Source organism: Rhamphochromis longiceps, linkage group LG8 (assembly GCF_057381845.1).
Source record: "Rhamphochromis longiceps isolate RC_006_pf linkage group LG8, R_longiceps_female_GT1.1, whole genome shotgun sequence".
In the NCBI taxonomy this organism is placed as follows: domain Eukaryota; kingdom Metazoa; phylum Chordata; class Actinopteri; order Cichliformes; family Cichlidae; genus Rhamphochromis; species Rhamphochromis longiceps.
Genome location: NC_140564.1, coordinates 26,508,514 through 26,531,492, shown reverse-complemented (window position 1 = coordinate 26,531,492; position 22,979 = coordinate 26,508,514). Strand labels below are relative to the sequence as shown.

At 40.8% G+C, this 22,979-nt stretch overlaps 1 protein-coding gene across 4 annotated transcripts; it reads right to left on the bottom strand.

Annotated features, from left to right (window-relative positions):
* Positions 1–2,031: 2,031 nt before the first annotated feature.
* On the bottom strand, positions 2,032–21,655 carry sec24c (SEC24 homolog C, COPII coat complex component). Of its 4 annotated transcripts, XM_085416767.1 has the most exons (25): positions 21,489–21,655; positions 19,342–19,520; positions 18,995–19,075; positions 17,391–17,517; positions 15,931–16,097; positions 15,094–15,834; positions 14,879–15,009; positions 13,507–13,575; positions 11,462–11,570; positions 11,168–11,295; positions 10,330–10,468; positions 10,109–10,224; positions 9,091–9,215; positions 8,796–8,987; positions 8,599–8,692; positions 7,099–7,215; positions 6,843–7,013; positions 6,595–6,691; positions 6,366–6,511; positions 5,620–5,758; positions 5,144–5,262; positions 4,636–4,815; positions 3,846–4,031; positions 3,585–3,674; positions 2,032–2,308 (listed from the first exon to the last, which is right to left on the bottom strand). In XM_085416767.1, exons 2-25 carry the CDS (start codon positions 19,499–19,501, stop codon positions 2,168–2,170), a joined length of 3,765 nt encoding a protein of 1,254 aa, XP_085272893.1. In that variant the 5' UTR covers positions 19,502–19,520; positions 21,489–21,655; the 3' UTR covers positions 2,032–2,167. The 4 variants fall into 4 exon arrangements, with proteins under 4 accessions (XP_085272893.1, XP_085272894.1, XP_085272895.1 ...); XM_085416768.1 differs by lacking the exon at positions 13,507–13,575 and having other exon boundaries at positions 21,489–21,654; XM_085416769.1 differs by lacking the exon at positions 18,995–19,075 and having other exon boundaries at positions 21,489–21,654.
* Positions 21,656–22,979: the final 1,324 nt, after the last annotated feature.

Here is a 22,979-nt window from a genome sequence, read left to right as displayed (position 1 = left end):
ATACACTAGCTACCTGCAGACTTAATCGTTTGGGATCATGATAAATATCTGCTCAGATATTAGCGCCATCAGATAAAGCAGATATCATTAAAAATAACCGTTTCATGAGGTTTTCAGTTAGTACAGCGGTCCTGATAAAATGCTGAGTTAGGCAATATACAGGAAAGCGTAATTTTTCAATGCTAAACTTACACTTCCCTAGACTATGAGAATTTTTGTGGATCCAGAAACTGAGAAGTGAAAGCATGCGGAAAAATGCAGACCCGTCATAAATGTATCATATTGTTAAAAAGAGGAAGTGACAATGTTTTGTAATTTTGCTTTTTTCCCCCCACAAAGTGATGGATAAGTAAGACTCTCTTCAGCGATAACACAAGAATAAAAAAAACAACGTTTCACTTTAAACAATCATTTTATTAGCAGTCCCAAGAGGCAGTCCCAATGAAAAAAAAGAATAAAAGGAACAGAAATTATGATTACAGTCAAGACGGCGGGTCAATCGAAGTCAGTGAACATAAAGACGGAACAGAGGGCTGCACACACACACAGAGCACAAAGTCACGTCGTTATAAAAGGAACAAAGTGATAAATGAAGACCGAGTTTAACCTCACGGGTGGTGTGTGTGTGTGTGTGTGTGTTGGCTGATCCCTCTGTTCCTCAGGAGAAATTCACCAGGACCGACCCCACATTCACACAATCGCACACCTCACATTCACGCAGACATATCGAGAAAAGAAAAAGGAAAAAAAAAAAGAAAAAAAAAGAGAAAAGCCACGTCTTCCTCTCCTCAGTAAAAGCCATGATTTTATATTTAGGCTATTTGTGACACAAATCAACCATCAACAAACCACAGCCGTTCAGGCAGGCCTTTAAAATCGTTATTTTTCTATTAATTCTGTACAGATTATATATTTTATTTACACACTGAACAGCTTGTCAACTTCTCAGTGTGGAGGCAACCCAAAACTTTGCAAACATTCACTGGTGTTCACACGTCTGCTGCCGCTCTGTGCTCATCCCTGCCTGCTTTCAGACAGACCCGTACATCAACGCCTTCTGTTAATATAAAGTCTGCAGCACTACTCGCCTTCAACAATCGCCCAACAAACAAAGCGATCGGGAGCACGTTTCCCCTCACTGTGACGCTTAAAATAATAGATTCACACGCCTCATTCATTTCCCCTTCAGTTTGTCTCTGGCTTTTCTCAGTGCTGCATAGACCTGGAAATAATGAGAGCTTCCTCTCATGACAGTCTCGAGAGACAGATGCTCGCCCCGGTGAGCGAAACTCAACTGACGCTGATTGAAACCAATCTGAATTGCCGATTACTGTAGCGATTCAGCAGTCACAGAAATTACATGCACCTTTATTTTCAGTGCTTACTGTTGGTAAGATCACATCAGACTCCAGTTTGAGTTGTTAATCTAGGGCTTAAAGTCAGATGCTCGCACCTGGAGACACAGCAGGAGATTTAAAAAACAAAACTGGGCAATGGGTCACTAATCCTCTCACATCTGGAAACACACACTCACACATTACGGATGATTGGAGCAGCATGGGAACAGAAGGGGAGGAAGGGGGTACTAAGGCCATGATTATAGTGGATGAGAGACAGAAAGAACAGCATTTATTCAATTCCCTATGTCCTTTACTGTAATGGGATTTAGTCATATAAAAAGTGTTTTCTATCCAAGAGTCATTCATGCACCCAAACAGCCTTTCAGTGCTTTTAATACAGACATTACACCAACTACAGCCGGCATCCGCCTTCTCCGTCAGTCTGTTGCATACGTAATTGTTCATTTTTGTATGTACATTACTCTCCCTCATAAGTTATTTCGCTCCTGCTGCTGTGGAGCAGCAGATTTGAGGCAGAGTAAAGCTTTATTAACATCAGATCCCCCCTATGTCTCTCTCTCTCACTCACACACAGATACACACTCGCACTGTCACGCACACATGTGATCTACCAGCTGGTCTCTGGTGCTCAGCTGACAGACAGTAAGGGGAGCTTTAGTTTATTAGGTTTAAAAAAAAAAAAGGAAAGGAAAAAAGATCAAGCGCTTTCTTTCACATGGAAAGGTGACTGGGATGGATCTGTGTGGTGGTGGTGGTAGTGGTGGGGGCTCATACAGGTGAAGGTGGGAATTTGCGGTGGGGGGGGCCTAGCTGAGAAGCTGGCGGATCTCCTTGTGCATGTGACACAGGAAGTCTACGTATGACGCTCCCCCGCTGGCGCTCTTGTCTTCGACCAGGAAGTGTCTGAATATCAGCTCGGCCCTGTCTTCCTGCTTCACCACCATCAGCTGCAAAATGACAGAGAAAGGTGTGTGAGAAAGAGGAGGCAGACTTGATACAAAATGTGCCCATAAAAAATACAATTAAATAACGTATTGAGCATCCAGCTCACAATTATTGCAACAAGACAAACATAAAAGTGTATTAAAAAAAAAAAAAATCAAAGCATCTCCTAAAACTTACATCATGAAATTAAAAAAAATTGAGTTTGAGATTTTCCGTTTTAATATTCACTTAAATGTTTCATCAATTATTAAAAATAGCTGCCTTTTAATTCTTTGTTTATCTCCTAACTTTCCAATTAGGACCAAACACTAGGTTAGATACACGTATCGGGAAGTCTGCGTTACAGAAGTTAGAAAAAGACATTTATCCACCTAAATAACTGGACTGACCCGCCCAAAGCAGCAGACAGTGCACAAAAGAACTGAAGAAGAGAGTGCGTGCAGGGTGGAGTGAGTGGAGACGAGGGTTGGGAGTGATTTGTGACAAAAGGATAGCACAAAGAGCGACAAGAAAGGTTTACGAGATGGTCTCGAGACAGTTCAGGTTGAGCATTTTGGAGACAAAGTTTGAGGCAAGGCTGTGATGGATTTAACATGTACAGAGGAAAGATGGTGAATATACTGGTGCTGTTGGGCAAGAAGAAAAGTGGAAAACCACAGAGGACATTAATGGATGCAGTAGAGGAGCTGCAGAGCGGTGGTGTGACAGAGGAGGATAATAGGGATAGGGTGAGATGGGGGCAACTTGAAGAAGAAGATGAAAAATCTATTTCTCAACAGAGGTAGCATGCAAATTGTTTAAAGTGCACCTGTTGCACATTTTCTTATTGTCTGTCATGTAGACATTGTTGCAGTGGTGGATTCTCATATTAACATGGCCAGAGTTTCCAATAATGAGGTCAGCAGATGTAAAAATAACTCCTGTTGACCAAAAGCTCAGGTTTCAAGCTGCCTTAAATTCTCAGTTTAGACAGTTTGTTTTATGTTTTTGGACCTGAATGATGCCACAAAGATGGTATCCTTAAACAGTCTTCTCAGTCACGCATCACAGAAAACTCCACTCAGCTGCTTTTCAAACCTTCTGTTTAGGAGCAGCAGCCAATCAGGGAAAAGCAGGCTTAAAAGGAGAGGAGTTAAAAATGGCCTGTGGGGTAGCACTAAGAGCCAGTATAAGCGAGATAAGGATTATTTTGAACTATGAATCATGCAAAGCTGCCCAAACCATAAGAGGCTCCTTTTCAGAAACATTATGGGGTAAAAGAAGGAAGAGAAAACTTGCCTTCATGTATCGTGATCGCTGTGCTCTGAAAGAATAAATAAGCTCTCTGAGAGCCTGAGAGATGGGGTTGTCAAGAACAGGCAGACTTGTCTGAAACAAAAAGCAGAAACATTCAGAAAATATATTATACTTTAAACCATTACAATACAGGAAACAACTGTAATATCACTATTATAAAACTGTTTATGTTGTGGTAAAATTCACATTAAACATTCAGGATGACTGATTTTGTTAGCCTTTCATTAGAACTCTCTTCAATACCACGTTTGAGTCGATCTGGCTGAAGCTCGGCGTGCCAAAGATGTTAAGCAGCAGCTCCTGCTGAACGCTGGCTCCCACCCACAGGAAAAGGTGGAGCCCGGTCTCCAGCAGGTAAACTCCTCCTTTTGACAACCTCTCCTCAGAGTCCCTCACTGCCACTGGCAACGAACCGCTTTCCAATTTCATCTGGAAGATGAACAAAAAAAATTAGATGCTACTGTCTGCTGGCATTTCAGCCTGCTGATCAGGTGGTAGATTTAGTTCAAGCTAGCTTACATTTTAACAACAAACAGAAATAATTTCATTTGAATTGTATTTCTGGGGCTTTTTAACATATCACACACCACCAAGGATGCAGTGTTCAGCATCTTGCCAAGAACACCTCAAAACTTTACGTCCTGAGCCACAGCTACCTCAGAGTGGTCACATGTTACAGAATTTGGGTTTTTCTGATGATCTGAATCCTGTATTCATACACTATTTAGCCATAAACCTCACTAAAATTTTAATATTTAAACGAATGATACCAGACAGATATCAAAGCCAATATAGTCAAAAAACACAAAGCAATTTCACTGTGTGCTCTTTGAGAGCATCACTGTATTCATTTGTTTGCATTTGGCTTCATAAAACAGGCTGTTGCACTGACCAAGTGAGCAGCATCAGAGTGGCCATATCATATATGAACTTATTTCTAGTGTTACCCCCAGTTTTAGACTTTTGTGGCCAAAGCATCCAGCCGAGAACGTGAACAGATTAGATTTTTGGGGGCCTTTGTCTGCGGTCTCACCACTGGCAGCAGGCGGGGGTAGAAGAAGACGTGACTCTCTGCAACATCCATGCAGCTGATCAGCTGTCTAAGGTAAGCTCGGTCATCCAATGAAACGTCGGCTCCAGGTAGCAGCACATCACTCTTCAGCACGCAGTTCAGATATACTGGGAGCAACTTCATACACTCTGGGAGAATCAACTGGGGAACGAAGAAAACAAAACAAAAACCCACTGTCATCAATTCAAACGCCTAATGACGAGTAAATATGCTGAATCAGTTTATGAGAAAGGCAGGTTTTTGTGGGTTTGATATGAAACGGATATAGATTATAGCGAGGAAGGGGATTCATTTGATTCATTTGTATTTTATCTTCCATTATTCATCTGTTGTTTTATCCATAAAAGCGTCATGAAAACAGTGATTACAATCATCATCTTGTGTTTCGTTTGAGTGCAGTGCAGCTTTTAAACATTCAGTTCTGAGTCTCTCTGTGAACCGTGTGTGGATGTGGATGCTTTCACAGTACCTGACCAGCAGATGAGGGACTTGCACAGTTCTTCCTGTAGCACGCCAGAATCTGAGCACACTGGTTCACAAGAGTTTCTCTCACTGCCTTAGTGGGGTTGCTGAGAACGCCACGGAAAGCTGGAAGAAACCAAAAACACACGCACTCATGTATCACCTGCTATGGTGCATTACACTGACATCTAAATGAAATTAACTGCAACCACTTTTCTCTCAGATATCTAACATTTACCGTCTTTGCTTCCCTTCAGTCAGTGACCTTAGAAAGTTGTTGATAACAGCAAGCTCTCAAGAGGAGCTACAGCTTACTACTGTTAGGCAATTTGCAGCTCCGCAGGAGCAGCTCAGCACTGTTTGGTATTATTTTTAGAAAATGTTATTCATTCAATTCTCCACTCACACCTCGTTAGAGAACACTGGAGGGAGAGAGAGAGAGCATTTAAGGAGTTCACACTCCTCCACAGCACAAAAACTCACCGTATTTGGAGAAGTAGTTGATGATTGTGTCTGTCTCACAGTTGCGGTACAGGTCAGCCAGCTGAGAGCAGCAGTTCACGGCCATGTTGTGGACGCGGAGACGTCTCTGGCCGCTGCAGCTGGTGTACAGCACGGCACACTGCGAGGAAACAGGTTTTATTAGAATGAACAGAGACACAAAACTTTTCATACTTCAGCAATGCTGTGCGACTTACGTTGCCTCTTCTTGAAACCACTTAAACGTAACCACAATCACCAGTCCTCCACATCAAACGAGTATATTTGGCAACTTTCTATATTACCTTTATCTGAACATTCATTTCTAAACAGCTAGTCTCAGTCTTTCCTATCCTTGATCTAGAGGACAAGCCCTTGTTCTATTCTGCAGATCCACTTTGAGTTTGAGAGCGACGTTAACCAGTACCACCTGTAGCAGGTGGAGAACTGGTTCAATGAGAGCTCACCAAGGCTGCAGAACAGAACAAAGACTGCTGCCGACAGCTGCAGTGCATGACATTTATCCTGGAGTTCACTGAGATAACTCACAGGAGAGCAAGCGAACTGTACTCGCCCCTTTTTAAATAAAATATCTGCAGAGGAGAACTCTATCCATCTGACATAAACACAGTGTGATGCCAGATGCTTTACTAAATCATCGTTGCTGCCATTTGTAAGAACTTTAAACCATTTGAAAAGCCTGGTTTGTTTACACTCTCCTTTGAGGATTTAGTTACAAGCATGCACACCTGCATGAGTGCCCCCGTCTCCTCGCTGAGCTTGTCATCGTGTTTGAACTCAACAGTGATGGCCTTGTCACAGTCGAGACCTGCCAGCTCCACATCTGTGGTGTTACTCATATAAAAGGAGCCGAAGAAGTCCGTTGCTCGGATGCCTGAGGGGAGGGAAATTAAAGTCAGCTGTTACATGCTACATCTATAGCCCTTTTTTGTTGGTTTTGAAGTGCTGAAGTCTCACCTGTGCTGGTTCGCACCCTCATAACAGCATCAAACCCAACTAGTTTCTGAACGTCTCGTCTGAGGTCGTTTAAGAATCGCTCCTGATCCGACTGGGCCTGCAATAAAGAAAGCACATAGTTATACAATCCAGCTGGTGCTGACTCACAATGTTTTCTTCAAAGTGGCTGGATGTAGAACATTGAAACAAAACTCTCATGCTATCTATTGGAGTGACACTGAAGAAGGAGCAGAATGACTTTTGCTCACCTGGAAGTAGGTGTATTTATAGACTGAACCTCCAGTGGAGACGGGAACCACAGCTAATGTGGCAACATCCACATACTGGTTGGGGAAGAGGAAAAGATCCACACAACAGCCCTGGGCTACACACTCCTTAGCCAGAGAGCTGTAGAAACCCACCTGAGGCTGAAATAGCGACTGTGGACGACAAGAAAGGAAAGAGAGTGAGCGAAATAACACAAGAAGTTGACCTGCTACAATATGAAGTCATGTCTCATGCTACCTTCTCCTTGTCTGTTCCAATCAGTTTTTTGTCTTCTCTGTTTTTTAGTTTTCCTGGGGCTTCCGCGATGGGCAAAGAGGTGTGAAACACAAACAGCTTCCCAGCACAGTCAGCAGCCTGTGGGGAGAGAAGACACAGGTCATCAGACTGTGACTCAAATAAATGGCACTGGAGCACCACCTACTGCTTTTCTGTGTCAGAAGCTGTCATTAGGAAAATGTTTCAAAAAGTGCATAAGCTAAAGGGCTCCACAAAGCTGCAGTATAAGATAAACAGGGTTTATTTTGAACAGTGAACACAAAGCTACTCTAGAAGAGTCCAAAAATAAAAATATGGAACTGAAAATAAGTGTAACAGGCCCCTCTTTTAAGATCGATTTAGTCAAAAATTAAATATAAACAAATGTTTTGTTTCAGAGCTGCCCATCGTTGTAGCTTTAACCCTCTGGGATCAACGTACGCGACGGGGCGTCCAAATCACATGACCAATTTAAGAAGACACGGCAACAAGATACAGTCTCCATTTCAACTTGTGTTGAAAGTACCGACTTCAAAATACATAGCAGTTTTTAAATTGTGTCGATAGACCACATAGAACCAGAGTTATGATAAAAAATATACACAATGTTTTTTCCTGAATACTGTCGTCGTGTTCACTGGTGGGAAATTTTTTTATTTTTTTTAAAAACTGCATTTCAGTGCTAGCAAGCACTCTAAAAAAAGAGGACAGACAAAAAACACCCTCTTGCTATTGGTGGAAAAATGTACCATATCGACTTTTCAAAAAACTATATGGCCACATGTGGCATTTTTATAAGTTTTACCAATGACACAGCGAGCGAAAGAAACACCTCCTGCTTTAAGGCCTGTGGTGTTCTCCTATAAGAGGTTATATAAAACACGCCTGAGGCCTTGGCTGCATTTTTATGTAAATAGTTGCAAATAATTTTGTTGTTTGCCAAAGTCGTGCATAGATTTTTAAAATGTACAATTTATATTTGCATTTAAAGTTATTAAAATGATTCGATAAGATAACCTTTATTAGTCCCACAGAAGGGAAATTAGCTAAATATGTTTGTGGTTTTTACAGAAAAATATAACTTTTTTCTACTTTTTGATCAATTGTGTTAATACAGTAAGTGAAAATGAAAATATAACTGGAAATTCAGACATGTGAGGTTGTGCTGAAAAGAATGATACCAAACAAGGCAAGGTAAACTGCTTTTAAAGGTGAAAGATAGACGTCAAATCAAAAGCAGTAAAAAGCAGCCAATTATACCCGGGACCCCAGAGGGTTACTATTTGGCAGCAAAAGCAAATTTCATTAAAAGGTTATTTATTATTTACATTAATAACATAAGCAGTTTGGTACCAAGTGAGAAAAAATGGACATTTTAAAGGTTTTCAAAGTTTGAAAGTTAACTTTTATGTTCATCTTCAAGAAGTCTCTAAGATTTCTGGACCTGGACACAAAACACGACAAAACACGACAGGCGTTTACCTTTAGTGCCTCCAGTCCCGCTTGGATGACGGGTCCAAACACCGTCTCCGTCTCCCTGGTATCTGCAAACATCTCTGGGATCTGGTCCAGCAAACTGGAAAAACAAGCAGCAAGTAATTAACCCAGATCAATGTGTCTGACCGTCTGTCTATTCATGTATTTGTCCAAGTGTCAATGTCCACTTTATAGCTGCTCACCTCTCGATAACTTGTCTGCTTTCATTTACATTCACCAGGAACCCGTCAAGCAGGGGTACAAACATGTCTGACACGTCTGACACCACCATCATCTGGGGCTGGGCCAAGCTCGACTTGACGTTGTAGAAGTGCAAAACCTTGTTGTAGGTGACAAAACCCACTCGCACTGCAGATTCCACTTCGGGATTCTCCCTGAATCAAAAAAATAAATACATAAATAAATCAAAACCACATTCCCTGAGATGAGCTACAAATCTGACAGTACTTTTCTTCATTCAGGTGTGTGCTTGAGTACCTGGGGAGGCAGTCTAGTAGGGTCTTGAGTTCCTGGCAGACAATGTTGACCATGCCGCTCTTCACAGCATTGTAGGACACATCAATAAGGAAGATGAAGGCTGGAGGCGGAGGGAGCTTGTTATTCTGTAAACAGACAAGCCATAAATAGATACACAGGTACATTCTGGAATTACTCGTTGTTTAATTGGATGTGGTCTCGGACTTTAGTACCAAGACTTATACAACATATATTTTTTTTCAGATTCTTTCCACTTTACATGTCCTCAGTCCTAGCCTGATCAAGCATGTCACATCTGGAATCCCTTACTTGGGTTAAAGAAAACTAGAGCTGCCGTCTGATGGTGATCGTTGTGCTTCACTCACATTTTTTGCTCAAAAATACTAAATCTAGTGCAGGCTTTTTCTTTAGCCACTGCACATTTTTAAGTTCAGCCAAGATAACAAAAAGAGAACCTCATACTTTATCAACAACATCTAACCAAATGAAGAAAAGTTTCTAATGTATTTATCCAAATAATTACTAAATAATAACTACAAAAACTAAATAGCAAAGCAAGTGTTAAAAGCTTCTATTAAGTCAATATGTTTCTAATCTTGTTAAATAAGAGGAATTATGATATTTACTAAGACAAGACTCATAATAGATCCAGTTTCTTTGTTAATATCACCATATTAAAAAGGTAAATAATTGAAAATTTAAAAATAAATACAAAATAAGATAAGCACTATGATGGTATGAGTAAGTATCAGCCACTGTCATTGGTGATATATATTTTTTAAAGATCCCATCCCATTAATATCGTATCCACCAAGGCCCATTAATAATTTAATCATACTGAGATAGAGACGTTTTAGTGAGAATTAATCACTTATTATTAAACCATAAAATTAATTTTAAAAAATGATGATTGATACATGGTAAATAGTCAGCTGCAGACTTATGAGGTACTTTAAAGCATGAAAACCCCACAGTAAGACTTTTTTCCCCTCATGGAGCTTTCAATCGTGGGTCTTACCTTACAGTAGTCAACAGTTGCAAGGAATTCATAACTGCCCAGTGAAAGCTCTGGCCGGTCGTAGCAGTCCACCCTCTTACCAGTGTGGTCCAGATGCTGGAAGTAATGTGGAGGCACTGTGGGGGGAAAAGCAGAAATGATATCAACGCACATCAGGGTACCATTTATAGTCTCTCAAACGCTGCATCTTTTCACATATCACTATGGACACATGTGCTCACCCTCTGTGACACAGCTGCAGAAACCACACTGGAAGCGGCGACCTCCCTCTATGAACTGCATGTATGGACACATGTAGGCCTTGCAACGGTTGCAGCGGATCGGACCGCTCTCGCCGTGGTCCACCACGAGTGGAGGGGCCTGAGGAGATATTCGCGAAAAGAGTAAGATGAAACTAAACTTCACCAGGACGAGAAAAAGGATTCAAACACCCTAATGTGGACACAATTACTCAACCGAGACGCAATATGTACCAAACTGTTATCAGTTAAAAATAAATAAGTCATGCCCTACAGCTGTTTTTCATACCCAGATGACACAACATGAAAGTCCAATCCAAATGGATATATATTAGGCGTGATGACAGCATGAAACAGGGTCATGCAGCCACTCCCACCTTTGATTTGAAGAGATTATCCCACTGACATTACATGCATCCTCTGATACTATCTACATATTAGGCTTTTTCCTGAAAAATAATCTTTTATCAAATCTGGCTCCGAGTAATAACTGTTCCACTGTTGCAGCAGAAGATGCAGCCGCAGATACCGATGAGATGAAGACGATGAAATGCAAAAGAAGCTTGTTAATGGGACAAATAAACAATAGAATATTAATTTTCAAAGACATTCAGCATTTTCAAAGATATATTTTTGCATTCAGAGCTTGTTTGCCTTTTTTTTTTTTTTTTTTAAAGTTCAATCTCTAGGCAGAAGATTTTCTTCCTAATACAATACTGCATTTCCAAATGAGAAAAAAAAACCCCTGTCTAATCGTAACTTACAGAATTCACAACACAAAAGAGATATGAGAGAGCGCCAGAGCAAAGGAATCACTCACCTCATCAGGTGGCAGCGTGGCGAGGGGCTTGATGACAGCAGCCAATGGCACCTGAGACTGCTTTGCCATATCAGCTGTGCAAGGCATGTTGTAGGCTGTACAACGAATAAACCTGGGACTGGCATTCCCTAAACACAAGCACAGTTGCTCCATTATTATCAATGCTAAATGTAAAAATTATTTTCAAGAATGAGTTTAGTGTTATCTTGTTAACTATTTGGACAAATGAAGTGAACTCCAGGATAATTGTGGCTGAGAAAACCAGAGAGGACAAAAAAAAAAAAGAAGAACAACCTTGGTCTTGAACCTGGAAGTTGGTGGTGACCAGTGGTGGGGCTTGACCCCTGACCCCTGTGGTGAATGGCTCGGTAGTTTTAGCCTTGTCATCCTCTATTACCTGGATCTAATAAAGAGGGGGAGACAAAAGGTGGCCCACGTTCATACATGATCACAGCATCAATATAAGACATTTATAGGACACACTATCCCCGAGTCTCACAAAAATTAAAAGAGGCACATGAAAACCACTCATGCAGGAAAAGACTTGTATACAACTCCCCCACACAGAGATTTGCAGCCACTAACACACAACTATACCCTGTGTTGATCAGTGGACAAAAACAAAGTCAATTCATGCTGAAGCCATTCTGTCAGAATTTAAAACAAAAAATTAAATCCCGGGAACCGGGAAGGATTTATCAAGGCATGCCTTAAATGCAAGAGACTTGATGGTAAATCCAATCCAGGCTAGCATGCAGGGCTTGGAAAAGGATTATAGGCGTTGTGTGGGTGTATAAAGTTTACTTTGAAAGACAGAAGTTCTCTTAAGAACCAGCTGCCTCAAAATCCTGACCAAAAACACAAACAGTGAGGTGGGCAATGGTTATACGACCTTGTGTACAGGCTGTTAATGTGTAATCTGAGTTTCACAAAAAGTTGCACTACATCTTAGTCATTTTTCCTGACAGTCTCTTGAAAACTTGAGACAGCTTGAGACTTTAGAAAATGCTTTTTTTTTTTTCTTTATTGTTGCAAACTGGATGAAAAGATCCCACAAAAATCAGTCAGACAGGAAACCATTAAAGATTAAAGGGTCATGGCACAGATGTGCCTCATCTTCACCATTCAGTTTTTGAATGAATTATACAAAGAATAACATGTTACTTAAGGAGCTCTAAAGGTCATGGTATGGAACTAATACACTCACACTCATCATTATTTCATGTATTTGTGCTATGTTAAAGGATTAGCAGGATAAATGTACTGGTTTCACACCTACTGTCCAGATTGAGAATGGTAACAATTTGGGCTGTGCGATATGACCAAAATCTCATATCCCGATATAAGACATCTATCGTCCCCATAACGATATAAATCACAAAAATTTTACATTTTCTGAAAATTCTGTGAATCTCGGGCAGCTCGACTTGCGTGAAGTGTTTCCAGCTGGGCGTCATGTACCTGGAGTCGAGTGTTGTAACCGATGCATGAAACTATACATTTTTAGACACAAGTTGTAAAGGCCGCTGTTTTCTTTGTGAGTATTTATTACACAGCGTGCTGCGGGGAAAAGCCTGTTCTAACATTTGAGTCGAAGGTTTATTTTTTTAGCACCTGACGACTCTTTTTTGCTTCTCATCCGTAAAGACTCTGCATACTCTTTCACGTAATTCAGTTTATTTTGAAAAGTCTCAACAGGATCTTGAGCTATTGTGAAAGGTTTATGTGGAAAATAAACAAGTGGACACGCGATGGTTTTACCGTCGTTGTTGCTAATGACAACACATAAAAACAGGCGCTTGTCCGTCCGTAGTGTGGTTATATAAAATATAAGAGAAAGAGAGAACTTTAAGAAATTAATATAGCCGCTACAGTGGCCATCAAAACGATGAAAAAATATTGCCGTAAACAGTTTATTTTGCGACACCACGAAACAAACGATAGCGTAAAATGATAGATGTTTTAAATCGTCATCCGATACATATCGTTATATCGAACAGCCCTCGTAACAATCTTCTCATCCAGTTCTTAACAAGAAAACACAAAGAAACATTTTCTACAATGTTAAACTTTCCCTTGAAATATTACGTCTTTGTTGTGTCTTGTTTGGGCTGTGACAATTTCATCTGGGCATTTCTGCTAAAAACATATCAGATATCGGCATATCAAAATGTATCTGTGACACAACAACTGGATCATAACATAAATTTTTTAAAAACTGTCATGATCGCTAACTTTAAGGGAGTAGAGGAAAAAGACAGGAGGAGGAGGCAGTGGGTTACTGCAGTCAGGCACAAAGAAGAGGATGAAGCAGAGGAAAAGGCACACAGGAAACTTACTGGGCTTGGGATAGCGTCTGGATCTATTCTATGTCTCGGTTTCTGCACAGCCGGCATGTCAGACGCTTGCTTTACATTCAAATGTTTGTCCAGCAAATTGTGCAAAACAAGTAAATACAAAGAGTAAAAGATAAAAAGGAGTGTGAGAGGAGAAAGATCAGCAAGACTGAGCTCAGCAGCAGGTAGCATTGCTTTTATGTAGACAGAAACACATCAGTATTATTGATTAGTTATTAGTAATATTGTAAGCTCAAGTGGAAATAAGTTTAAACTAACTAGTGGTAGCAAACATGCTTAGAATCTGAGGTTACATAGTTAAAAAAGGTTAGATTTCTTCCATTCTAGAGCTTTGCAGTATGAAAATAATACATTTACAATGAAATCCAAATTTATGACCATGTTGAGTAAACACACATGCATTTATCACATTATTTACCAACTTGCCATCTTTTTTCTAGACCGAGAGAGATGCTGTCAGGTGTAAAAATGGTCCCACTTCAAAAACTTACTCTAGGAATAAACTGCTGAGATATTTTAATTCTTATTACTGAACTAAACTCTGAATCTTTTATAATAAATTAAATTAATCTAAATAACAGTTGTAAGGAGAACACATAATAACAGAATTATCACACAGCTCTAGGTGCAGCATGCAAAAATCATTCACACTCAGTGTCCACTTAGGCCTATAAAATCAAGTGCAATACCATCAGATTTCGCATAAATTCCACTTTTAAGGGAAATCTTTTATAGATTATATGAACATCATAGTTAAAAGTGATGTTATACTTAACTACGCTGTATTAATGTGTTAATATGCAACAATTCTAACACTGAGAAACTTGTTCCACCTTCCTTGCTAACGCTACTTTGGTAAAATGTTTAAAGACAGATGGGCAAAGATTTGAACTAAATTGCATCATAAATATTCATTATTTTTGTTTACGATCCATCATGTGAAGAGATTTTTCCACACAACTTTTTAATTCAACCAGATGAAAGATAAAAGATAAGATCTAATAAGGAACAAAGACTAAAAATCTGAAACTTAATTTCATAGGACTGTTGCATATGAAGTGTGGATCAGAACCAAGAGTGAAATTTTAGAAAAAAAAGAATCTAAACCCATATGTGGGTCGAAACTTGCAAAGGCCCGGATGTAGCCTGGGCCATGAATTTGAGATGGCCTAGTTGTTACATTTATTTATTTCCCCTGAGGGTTGAACATTGAGAAAGCCTCGCAATATAATGCAGCTCAGTACATCATTACAACCAAATACAGATTCTAAAAGTTGGAGATTTAAGAATTGGTTTTGTGTGGCAAACCAAAACAATTGAGAATTAAACAGTATATGTATTTGTGTCAGCTCACCGGGCTAGGAATGGCATCTGGGTCAAGTCTTTTCTGTGCAGGTGGAGCAGGAGCTGGTGCTCCATAGTTTGGTTGCCCAGGGTAAGGGCCTGAATACCCAGGCTGAGGGCCTCTCACCTGCCCAAAAGCACCTGCAGAAAACAGCAAAACAGCTGAGATACAAAGAAAACGAATGATAAGCCTTTTTGATTTTACTTTAACAGCCGTCTCCTAACCATTCTGCTGAGGAGGGTATCCTGTCTGCATCCCAGGTTGAGATGGAGGCTGCTGTAGTGGCCCAGGAGGACCTGCCGGGCCCTGGGGTCCTGGAGGCAGGTGATTGCTCTGAGCCATGGAAGTGGGAGGCATTTGAGGTCTAGGAGGATGGTGCCCTGAGTGATAGGGGGATGGCTGAGATGGAGGGGGTTGCTGCTGGGGTGGCATGGGACCTGGGTACTGGCAAGAGGGGGCTGAGGTTAGAGGGGGGCCAGGAGGAGGAAAAGAACCAGGCTGAGAGCTAGGAGGGGGGCCTTGAGGTGGAAACGAGCCTGGGGCAGAAGGCGGAGGGCCAGTGGCAAAGGAAGATTGACTGACAGGTGGAGGTGCTGAAGAGAAAGGGGGCTGGGGTGTAGGGAAGGACTGCTGTGCCTGGGACACTGGGGGAACAGGAGGTTGACTTTGTGTAGGCACCGGACCCGAGTAGGAGGATGGAGGTAAGGTTTGCTGAGGAGGAGGATGTGGAGGTACAGAAGAGGTGAACTGCTGCTGCTGCTGAGAGGTAGGGGGAAGAGAGGAATTGAATGGCTGTTGAGAAGAAGGCGGTGGGCCGCTATAATATTGCTGAGGAGCTGCGGGGCCGCTGGGAGGTGGCGGCTGGGTGGGAGCAGAGGACACAGGGGGTGGGGCTTGGGTGTAGGAGGCCTGGGGTGCGGCCGAGTACCCAGTGCTGACAGGAGGCTGGGAGCTGTGAGGTGGAGCTGAATAGAGAGCGAAAGACAATACAATCTTTAAATATCATAAAGAGAATAAAAGACTGCATGCATTAAACTGAAAAACAAATCTATTCAAATTACCATATCCTGGCCCAGCAGCGGTTGGTGGTCCAGAGGTGATCTGCATCCCCGTCATCTGGTTGGTAACCTGCTGCATTGTGGATGGGGGTCCATAGTGTTGGGGATAAGAAGGGTGCGGCCCCGATAGGTTCATAGCACCCTGGTTGTACGGCTGAGAGACAGCAGGTCTGAAAACACAAAGCTCTTTCAGTAGTTGATTGCACTAGGAGACACTGATGTTAGCTTGCATTCTCCACTCTAATTCATCCCAAAGGTGTTCTATCAAGTTGAAGTGAGGACTCTGTGGAGGCCAGTCAACAGGAAGGGGCCATTCCCAAACTGTTCCCACAGAGTTGGGAGCATGAAGTTGTTCAAAATGGCTTGATATGCCGAAGCTTTAGGAGTTTCTTTCACGGGAACTAAGGGGCCGAGTGACTGAAAAAAAACTGAAAAAATAACTGCACACTATAATCCCCCCTTCACCAAACTTTACATTTGGTACAATGCAGTCACAGGTACAGTTGTCCTGGCAACTGCCAAACCCAGACTCATCCACTGGATTACCAGAGAGACAGGTGTAATTCGTCACTCCAGAAAACATGTCTCCCAGCATTTTTTACACTACTGCATCCGGCGCTTTGTATCATGCTTTGTGATGTAATGCTAAGATGTAACTGCTTGGACATGGAAACCCATTCAACGAAGCCCTCTATTCACTGTTCTTGAGCTAATCTGAAGGCTACATAAAGGTTGGAGGTGATAGACTCTGCAGAAAGTTAACAACTTCTGCACACTATGTACCTCACCTCCTCTACCATCTAACCTTTGAATATTTATAAATGTCATACCCATGTGAGTTGTGAAGATATGCTGTGCAGTGTCCTCTCCCTGAGCTGTGACTCTGCTCTGACACGTGCACACAGAGAAGGTCAGGGCTGACTGACACAGCTTCTTCTATCAATTAAACAGTATAAGGTGGCCATGTTTTTAAAATAAAATATAAACTTTCAGTCTGTATCCTCAAATTTACTGTAACTGAACTAACATACTGATTAGGACAACCTGATTACAAAATTGTCCATGTTTTTACAAGGAATGCACATTTTTAGCTTATTATTAGCGTATCTTGGAGCAAATCCAATCAGGATAACAATATCCTAGCATGACAAGCTCACCTGGTTCCTCAACATCACCTGTCCTAATCCAGCCTTTTAAACAGCAGATAAACACAAAAAGAAATGCAGAGTATTGGCAACCAAGGTACCTCCTGCTTTCTTAAATTTCAGTTTCTGTGCAGTTTGTCGAGTGCCTTAACACATCACTGTTTCTAAAAATGTGCTTTGGTTGGTTTGTAGTCTACATGTCACTCCTGTAAGGAAAGCACCAGATTTTGACAGTCTCAGTACTAGTATCTGGGGTATTATAATGGATTCTGTCAACTGCTTCAATAAACTTGTACAGCAAAGGCGAAAACAAATTACCTGGGTGGTGCCTGTGTAGGAGGTGGGGGTCCATTCTGCATGCTCCCTTGACTCTGACTGTACTGATTGTACTGCTGAGGTGCTGAGACAGGCGGGGGTCCAGAGGTAGGAGGACCCCTGACAGGACCTGAAATGCAAGAGCCAAATAATTACTACATATAGTGACAAAAAGCAACTTCGCTACCAAATAATCGTGAATCAACTCTGGTATGAACCTTAGTATGTTGAGATAACTGAGGTTAGGGCTGGGCGATTTGGTCTAAAATCCATATCACGGTATAATTTGAAGCACGTGCGGTAACGATATATATCGCGATATATTCTTGTCTTCTGTATAACGTATTTTCCACACTATAAGGCACACTTAAAATCCTTTAATTTTCTCAAAAATCGAGTGTGCCTTATGTATGAATTCTGGTTGTGCTTACTGACCTCAAACTGATTTTGGAGTGCAGAAATCTGTTAAAAATTTTTGATGGATTGTCAGAGCATTACGGCTGCCGTAGTGAGGAGCTTTGCGGAGTAATCTGGGTCCAAAACTCCGTCCCCTCAGGTCCGAAAGTCAAACGAACACTTAAGAGTTAAAAACGGTCTAAATTCTTTCATCTTTAATAAAATCATCAGCGTTGCTGCTTTACCAGGTGTAACAATTAAGTTTAACATCCAGGCATCCATGAAAACAGAATTTATTAAATTTAACGGAGTTAGAAGTTAGCAGGAAGTTAGCTCGCTAGTTTCCACCTAAACATGACATACCATGTTCTGACTGAGAGATTTTTGAAACTAATTCAGCTTGATGACATCATCAACATGCGCTATCGCGATAGAGCGGTATAGTCAAAATCTCTATCGTTGGCCAAATTTATATCGTTTCTATCGTATATCGTTTATATCGCCCACCCCTAACTGAGGTAACACTATTATAAGCCAAACATATTTTTCCCTCGTGGGTTTGCACAGATAGAAAACCAAGATAACAAATGCTGTGTTTGAGGAGTATCAACCAGATTTGTAAGACAAGTTCATACAGGAACTTTTTTTTCACCATTCAGACTGTAAATCTGACCCTAATAGTTTGTTTAAAGGGAACCTATTATGCCAAATATCTATTGTTGCAAAGGTGGATGCTCATAACAAACATGACCAAATATCAAGTCAACATATGTACGACTAAGTCCAACAATTAGTTTTTTTCTACTCTTACGTACAATGTCAACAAGGGAGGGGATATTTCTAATATGGTCATCTGAGATGCAGAGCTCTAGCTTTGAGTGCAGAAACCCCCTCCCCACCTGCTGTTAAAACCTTCTGTGTGCAAAAGGCAGCGAATCAAAAGCAAAAGTAATGACCAGTGGATTCAAAGACTAAATTTATGTCTCTCACATAACAGAGATATAATTTATATTTCTGGCCTACACAAAGGTTGGTGTATAGTTGGCTGCTGTACTTGAACGTCACTGGCATTAGTCTCAGAAAGATGTTCAATTATATGCTGAGAAAAATGACACAGCAGGAAGAATAATACCTGCAGGTACAGAGAGGATTTGATGATTGCAGGGCATATGAAGTGTGAAATGAGTGAGAAACAGAGATGAGCTGGTTACCTAAGTCAAGAGGAGAGGGGAGGTCAGAGACTGGGTTGGCTGCCAAAGCCTTAGAGGGAAAGCTTGTGAAAGGAGAGTAACCTGAAATAGAAGAAAAGAGGGGAAGGAGGCAAATACAAGAAGATGAAGAGAAGTGCATGAAGCAAAGTGAAGGAAGGAGAGGGCAGTTGAGAATCAGATTAGTATGCACAGGTGCTGTGCTTTTCTCACACATACATGATCACTCACATGGCAGGAGGCATGTAGGACACTCCAAGGTTATATCCCTCTGAATGCTTAAAGTACAGCCTACCTGAACTGCTGGATGTCTCACTCATGCGCACATTTTTTAACAAACTGCACTTTACCTTGCGGTGGAGCCCCAGGCTGATAGGCTGACGCAGGGCCATTGTAGGGTGCGTAGGGTGCTGGATAGCTCCCATCCAGGGGAGCGTAACCAGGCTGGCCAAAACTAGGCTGGGGCTGGCCATATGGAGAGGCCATTGGCGTGTGCTGGTTTACATTCATCCTCAGTTCATCCCTAAATCTGGATGAAATTGTGAAATAACAATACAGTTAGTTACTTAGATGTCATAGTTAAGGACTAAACTTGTTTCGCCTGCTTCGTGTGTGTGAACAATAATACAACCAGGGCACCTGTAGTGTGAAAGCCCCTGAAATAAGGACGGTACTGATAAAGGCTGTTGTGAAGGTATTGTGTTTCTCTGAAACAAAGACACAGACTCTTTCAAAGAGCAGGAGGAATCTGTCCACAGCAGTGCTTGCACATACTGCTAGAACATTTACTGACAACTGTCATGTTTAAGAAAACGTTTTTTCCAAAGCAGTTTAAACAGTAAGTCTAACTAAAATAACAAGATCTTAACACCCACATAAAACATAATGGATCCAAAATGAAGTTTTTGGCACCAAGCACCTGAACTAAAAAACAGGCAAACTGACACAGAAGAGCTTTGCCCTGCAGGACTCTAAACTCTAACTGTCTACAGTCTGACATTATTATTTATTTATTATTTAAATCCCACTGACTTATGACATTAACATTTCCTGGTTCAGTGACAAAACCTTTATTGGCTTTTTATGTTTGACTTGGCCACACCCTCAGCCTTTTGAGTTTTTACACAATGTGCTACAAAAATTAAATAACATTAAATAAAAAGATTACAACCAAAAGAAAGTAAACAAACATTAATATCGAACACCTATTGCTAAAAAGACACAAAATGCAAAATTATTATGCAACTCTTTTGCAGCTGTGAAAGTGGTATTAAAGATAGTATCAGATAATACCTGAGTACAGGTTTTACAAGTTATTAAAGAGAAAGTATTGTAGACAACTAAAAGGATTAAAAAAATAGTTATGACTAGTTATATCTAAAGACTGTATAGTTAGAAAACTAAAATAACCATTTAAGAAATGGGTTTTAGACGTTGTCAAGCTGGTTAAATAAGCCAATAAAATGCATGTAAGCAACTTTTCATGCTGTCTGCATCACAGAAAGTCAGTGTTGTCTTGCCATGACTTTTCTAAACAACTTATAAAATCTAATACTTAAAGTGATGAAAACCACACTCAAAATATCTCAAATGAGAAGATGGAAAGTAAGTCAATCCTAAATCGTCAATAACATAAAATAAAAACTAAATAAAGCAGTGAGAAGAAACCAAATGCTGAATTATGAAAACCAACTTTATGAGCATAACTCCATCACATGTCAACTTTAACCCTGCTAACAGATGTGGGTGAGTGGTGTTTTTATTCACTTTGTTCCTGGACACAGGCCTAAAATATAAGACATGAGTGATCAGTATCGTCTGACAGACAAACACGAGCTAAACCAGCGGGGCCATTGAATAATTCAGCAGTGCAGGTGCCACAGCGAGAAACACAATCGCTGGAACCGTAACTGTTCTTTTACTATGTCGGGCCTACCGAGTGACCCACATCTGTTCTAAGGTGCACTGCTAAAGGTTTGGGCTAGTAATTTTATCCAAACATCGGAGAACTTTTTAAAACTCACACAGAAATAGGGTGTTTGAGAATAAAAAAACAAGTGCCAGGTAGGGAAAAGACTGTTTTGTAGGAGGAAAGTGTGAAATCTGGCGAGTAGTAATGCCGCCGCATTATAATTAGCTCGCTAGCAATGCTAACATTAGCCGGACAACATGTCAACCAAGAGCCAAAAACAACTTGCCTCTCTTATTATACAAGTAACTGTTCTGACTCTAAGTAGGGGTCAAAGCAGGACACGTTCCTTATTTAACCACACTCCAGCTACCCCAGCATGCTAATGTTAGCAACCACACAGCCTGAATCATGACAGCACATCAGCTGTGACCAAATGCTAAGTTAGCTCGTAATCTCCTAGCTTTTCGTCAGAGCGGTGCTAGCAGTGCCTTAGCATTAGCCAAGCATTAGCAAACGTAGCGAAATCCAAGATCCCCAGCGAAGCCGGGAGGGCAAAGAATAAACCGTATCAAAACCTAAACCTACCTCCAAAGTGATGTAAATAGTAAGGCTGTCCTAGATTTGATGCAAACTCTGAAGCCCGGTGGTCGACAAACTGAGACGCCGATGTCGTACCGGGGTGTTGCTCACTAATCCCTTCTCGGTATCAGAAGCGGACATTCAGCGGAACTGCTGCAGCGCTGTGCCACGTCCACATCCGGACTCCTCAAAGTGACTTCCTCCGAGAGAGCGCAGCAGTGGTTGCTGGAAGCTGTTCAGGCTGCTGTGTGAGAGTTTTGGTTTCATTGTAAGAATTGGGGTTTGTTTTTTCACCTTTTCTTCGGGAATTTGACAAGGCAGCGGTGTAATTGGTATACGGTATCGGCAGCCAACTATTTAACATGTAAAATGGGAGTCTTTTTAATCAAAGCATTGATAGTTATTAAAAAAAAGTTATTAAACAGGGGCTGTTTCATGATATTTGTGGTGGCCCAGAGGGGACCAAAAACCAGTGGAGGAAGGGTACTGCTGGGGTCAGGGTAATCAACCCTTACTAAAAAAAAAAAAAAAAAAGAGTCACTTTTGAGCAGTTTTGTTCAGATAAGGTCAGATCAGAGGGAACTTGAGATGTCACAGCAGTATACATAAAACACACAATAAATCCAATACAAAAATAGAGATATAACAGAGAAAACGAAATATAAATATAGAAGTCACCGACCATCTCCTCCAGGATGGTGAGTTTCATGCCAACTTCCTGAGGAGTTTATTCAGTCTCAGTTTTACAATAAAATACAATAAAAATGTGTATGTAGTGGCAAAACATTTAAAAATAGAAATGTATATTTAGGTTTAAATTTAGTCCCTTTTCATTTTCATTTACATGTTTCCACATAAAAATGAAATTTGTCCTCAGGACCCGCAACATACATGACAATATCTCATCATTAAGAATAACTGAATTTTCATTGCAATAATACCAATAAATAAATAAAATAAAAATAAATTAAAGTTTTACCCCATGGGGTAACAGGTTTGGTTTGTGGCATCTGGCATATGGAAAATCTTTAAACTAGTGTCGAAAACTCGTTCCCTGATATAGACACTGTATTATGGAACTCTAGCACCTATATTATGTGTTAACATAGGTGCTGCAAAACAGTTGCAATGCAAATGTTGCACTGAAAAAGAGTTTCAGAATCTATTTATATTGAGTATTCTTTTTCCCCTTTGGTGGAATAAGTATTTTACCTACTTAGAAAGTAAAAGTAGCTATAAATGTACATAGTAGTGGTGTTGTTGTATCCTTAGGAGCTCTGCCTTCTGTCTTTTTTCAGTGCTAACAAGTCCAAACCATATAATGTAGCAGGTTTCACCATCTTGTAAACCTTCCATTTCCCTCTTGCCAAGAGCCACTCTACTCCTTCCAGTCTGAAGCTTGGATACATCAGGAATGCCATTTGGTGTAAATCATCATCGCTGTGGTACAGCCAGTAAATAAAATAAAATAAATAAATAGATAAACATCTCAGTAAA

Bases quoted from the DNA above. Each gene is read 5' to 3' on its own strand.
- sec24c (XM_085416767.1), bottom strand. From the start codon at position 19,501: ATGAATGTAAACCAGCACACGCCAATGGCCTCTCCATATGGCCAGCCC. The intron at 19,076-19,341 runs GTAAAGTGCAGT...CTTCTATTTCAG, and splicing joins GCCTGGGGCTCCACCGCAAG to GTTACTCTCCTTTCACAAGC. The intron at 10,225-10,329 runs GTGAGCACATGT...TTCCCCCCACAG, and splicing joins CTGCAGCTGTGTCACAGAGG to TGCCTCCACATTACTTCCAG.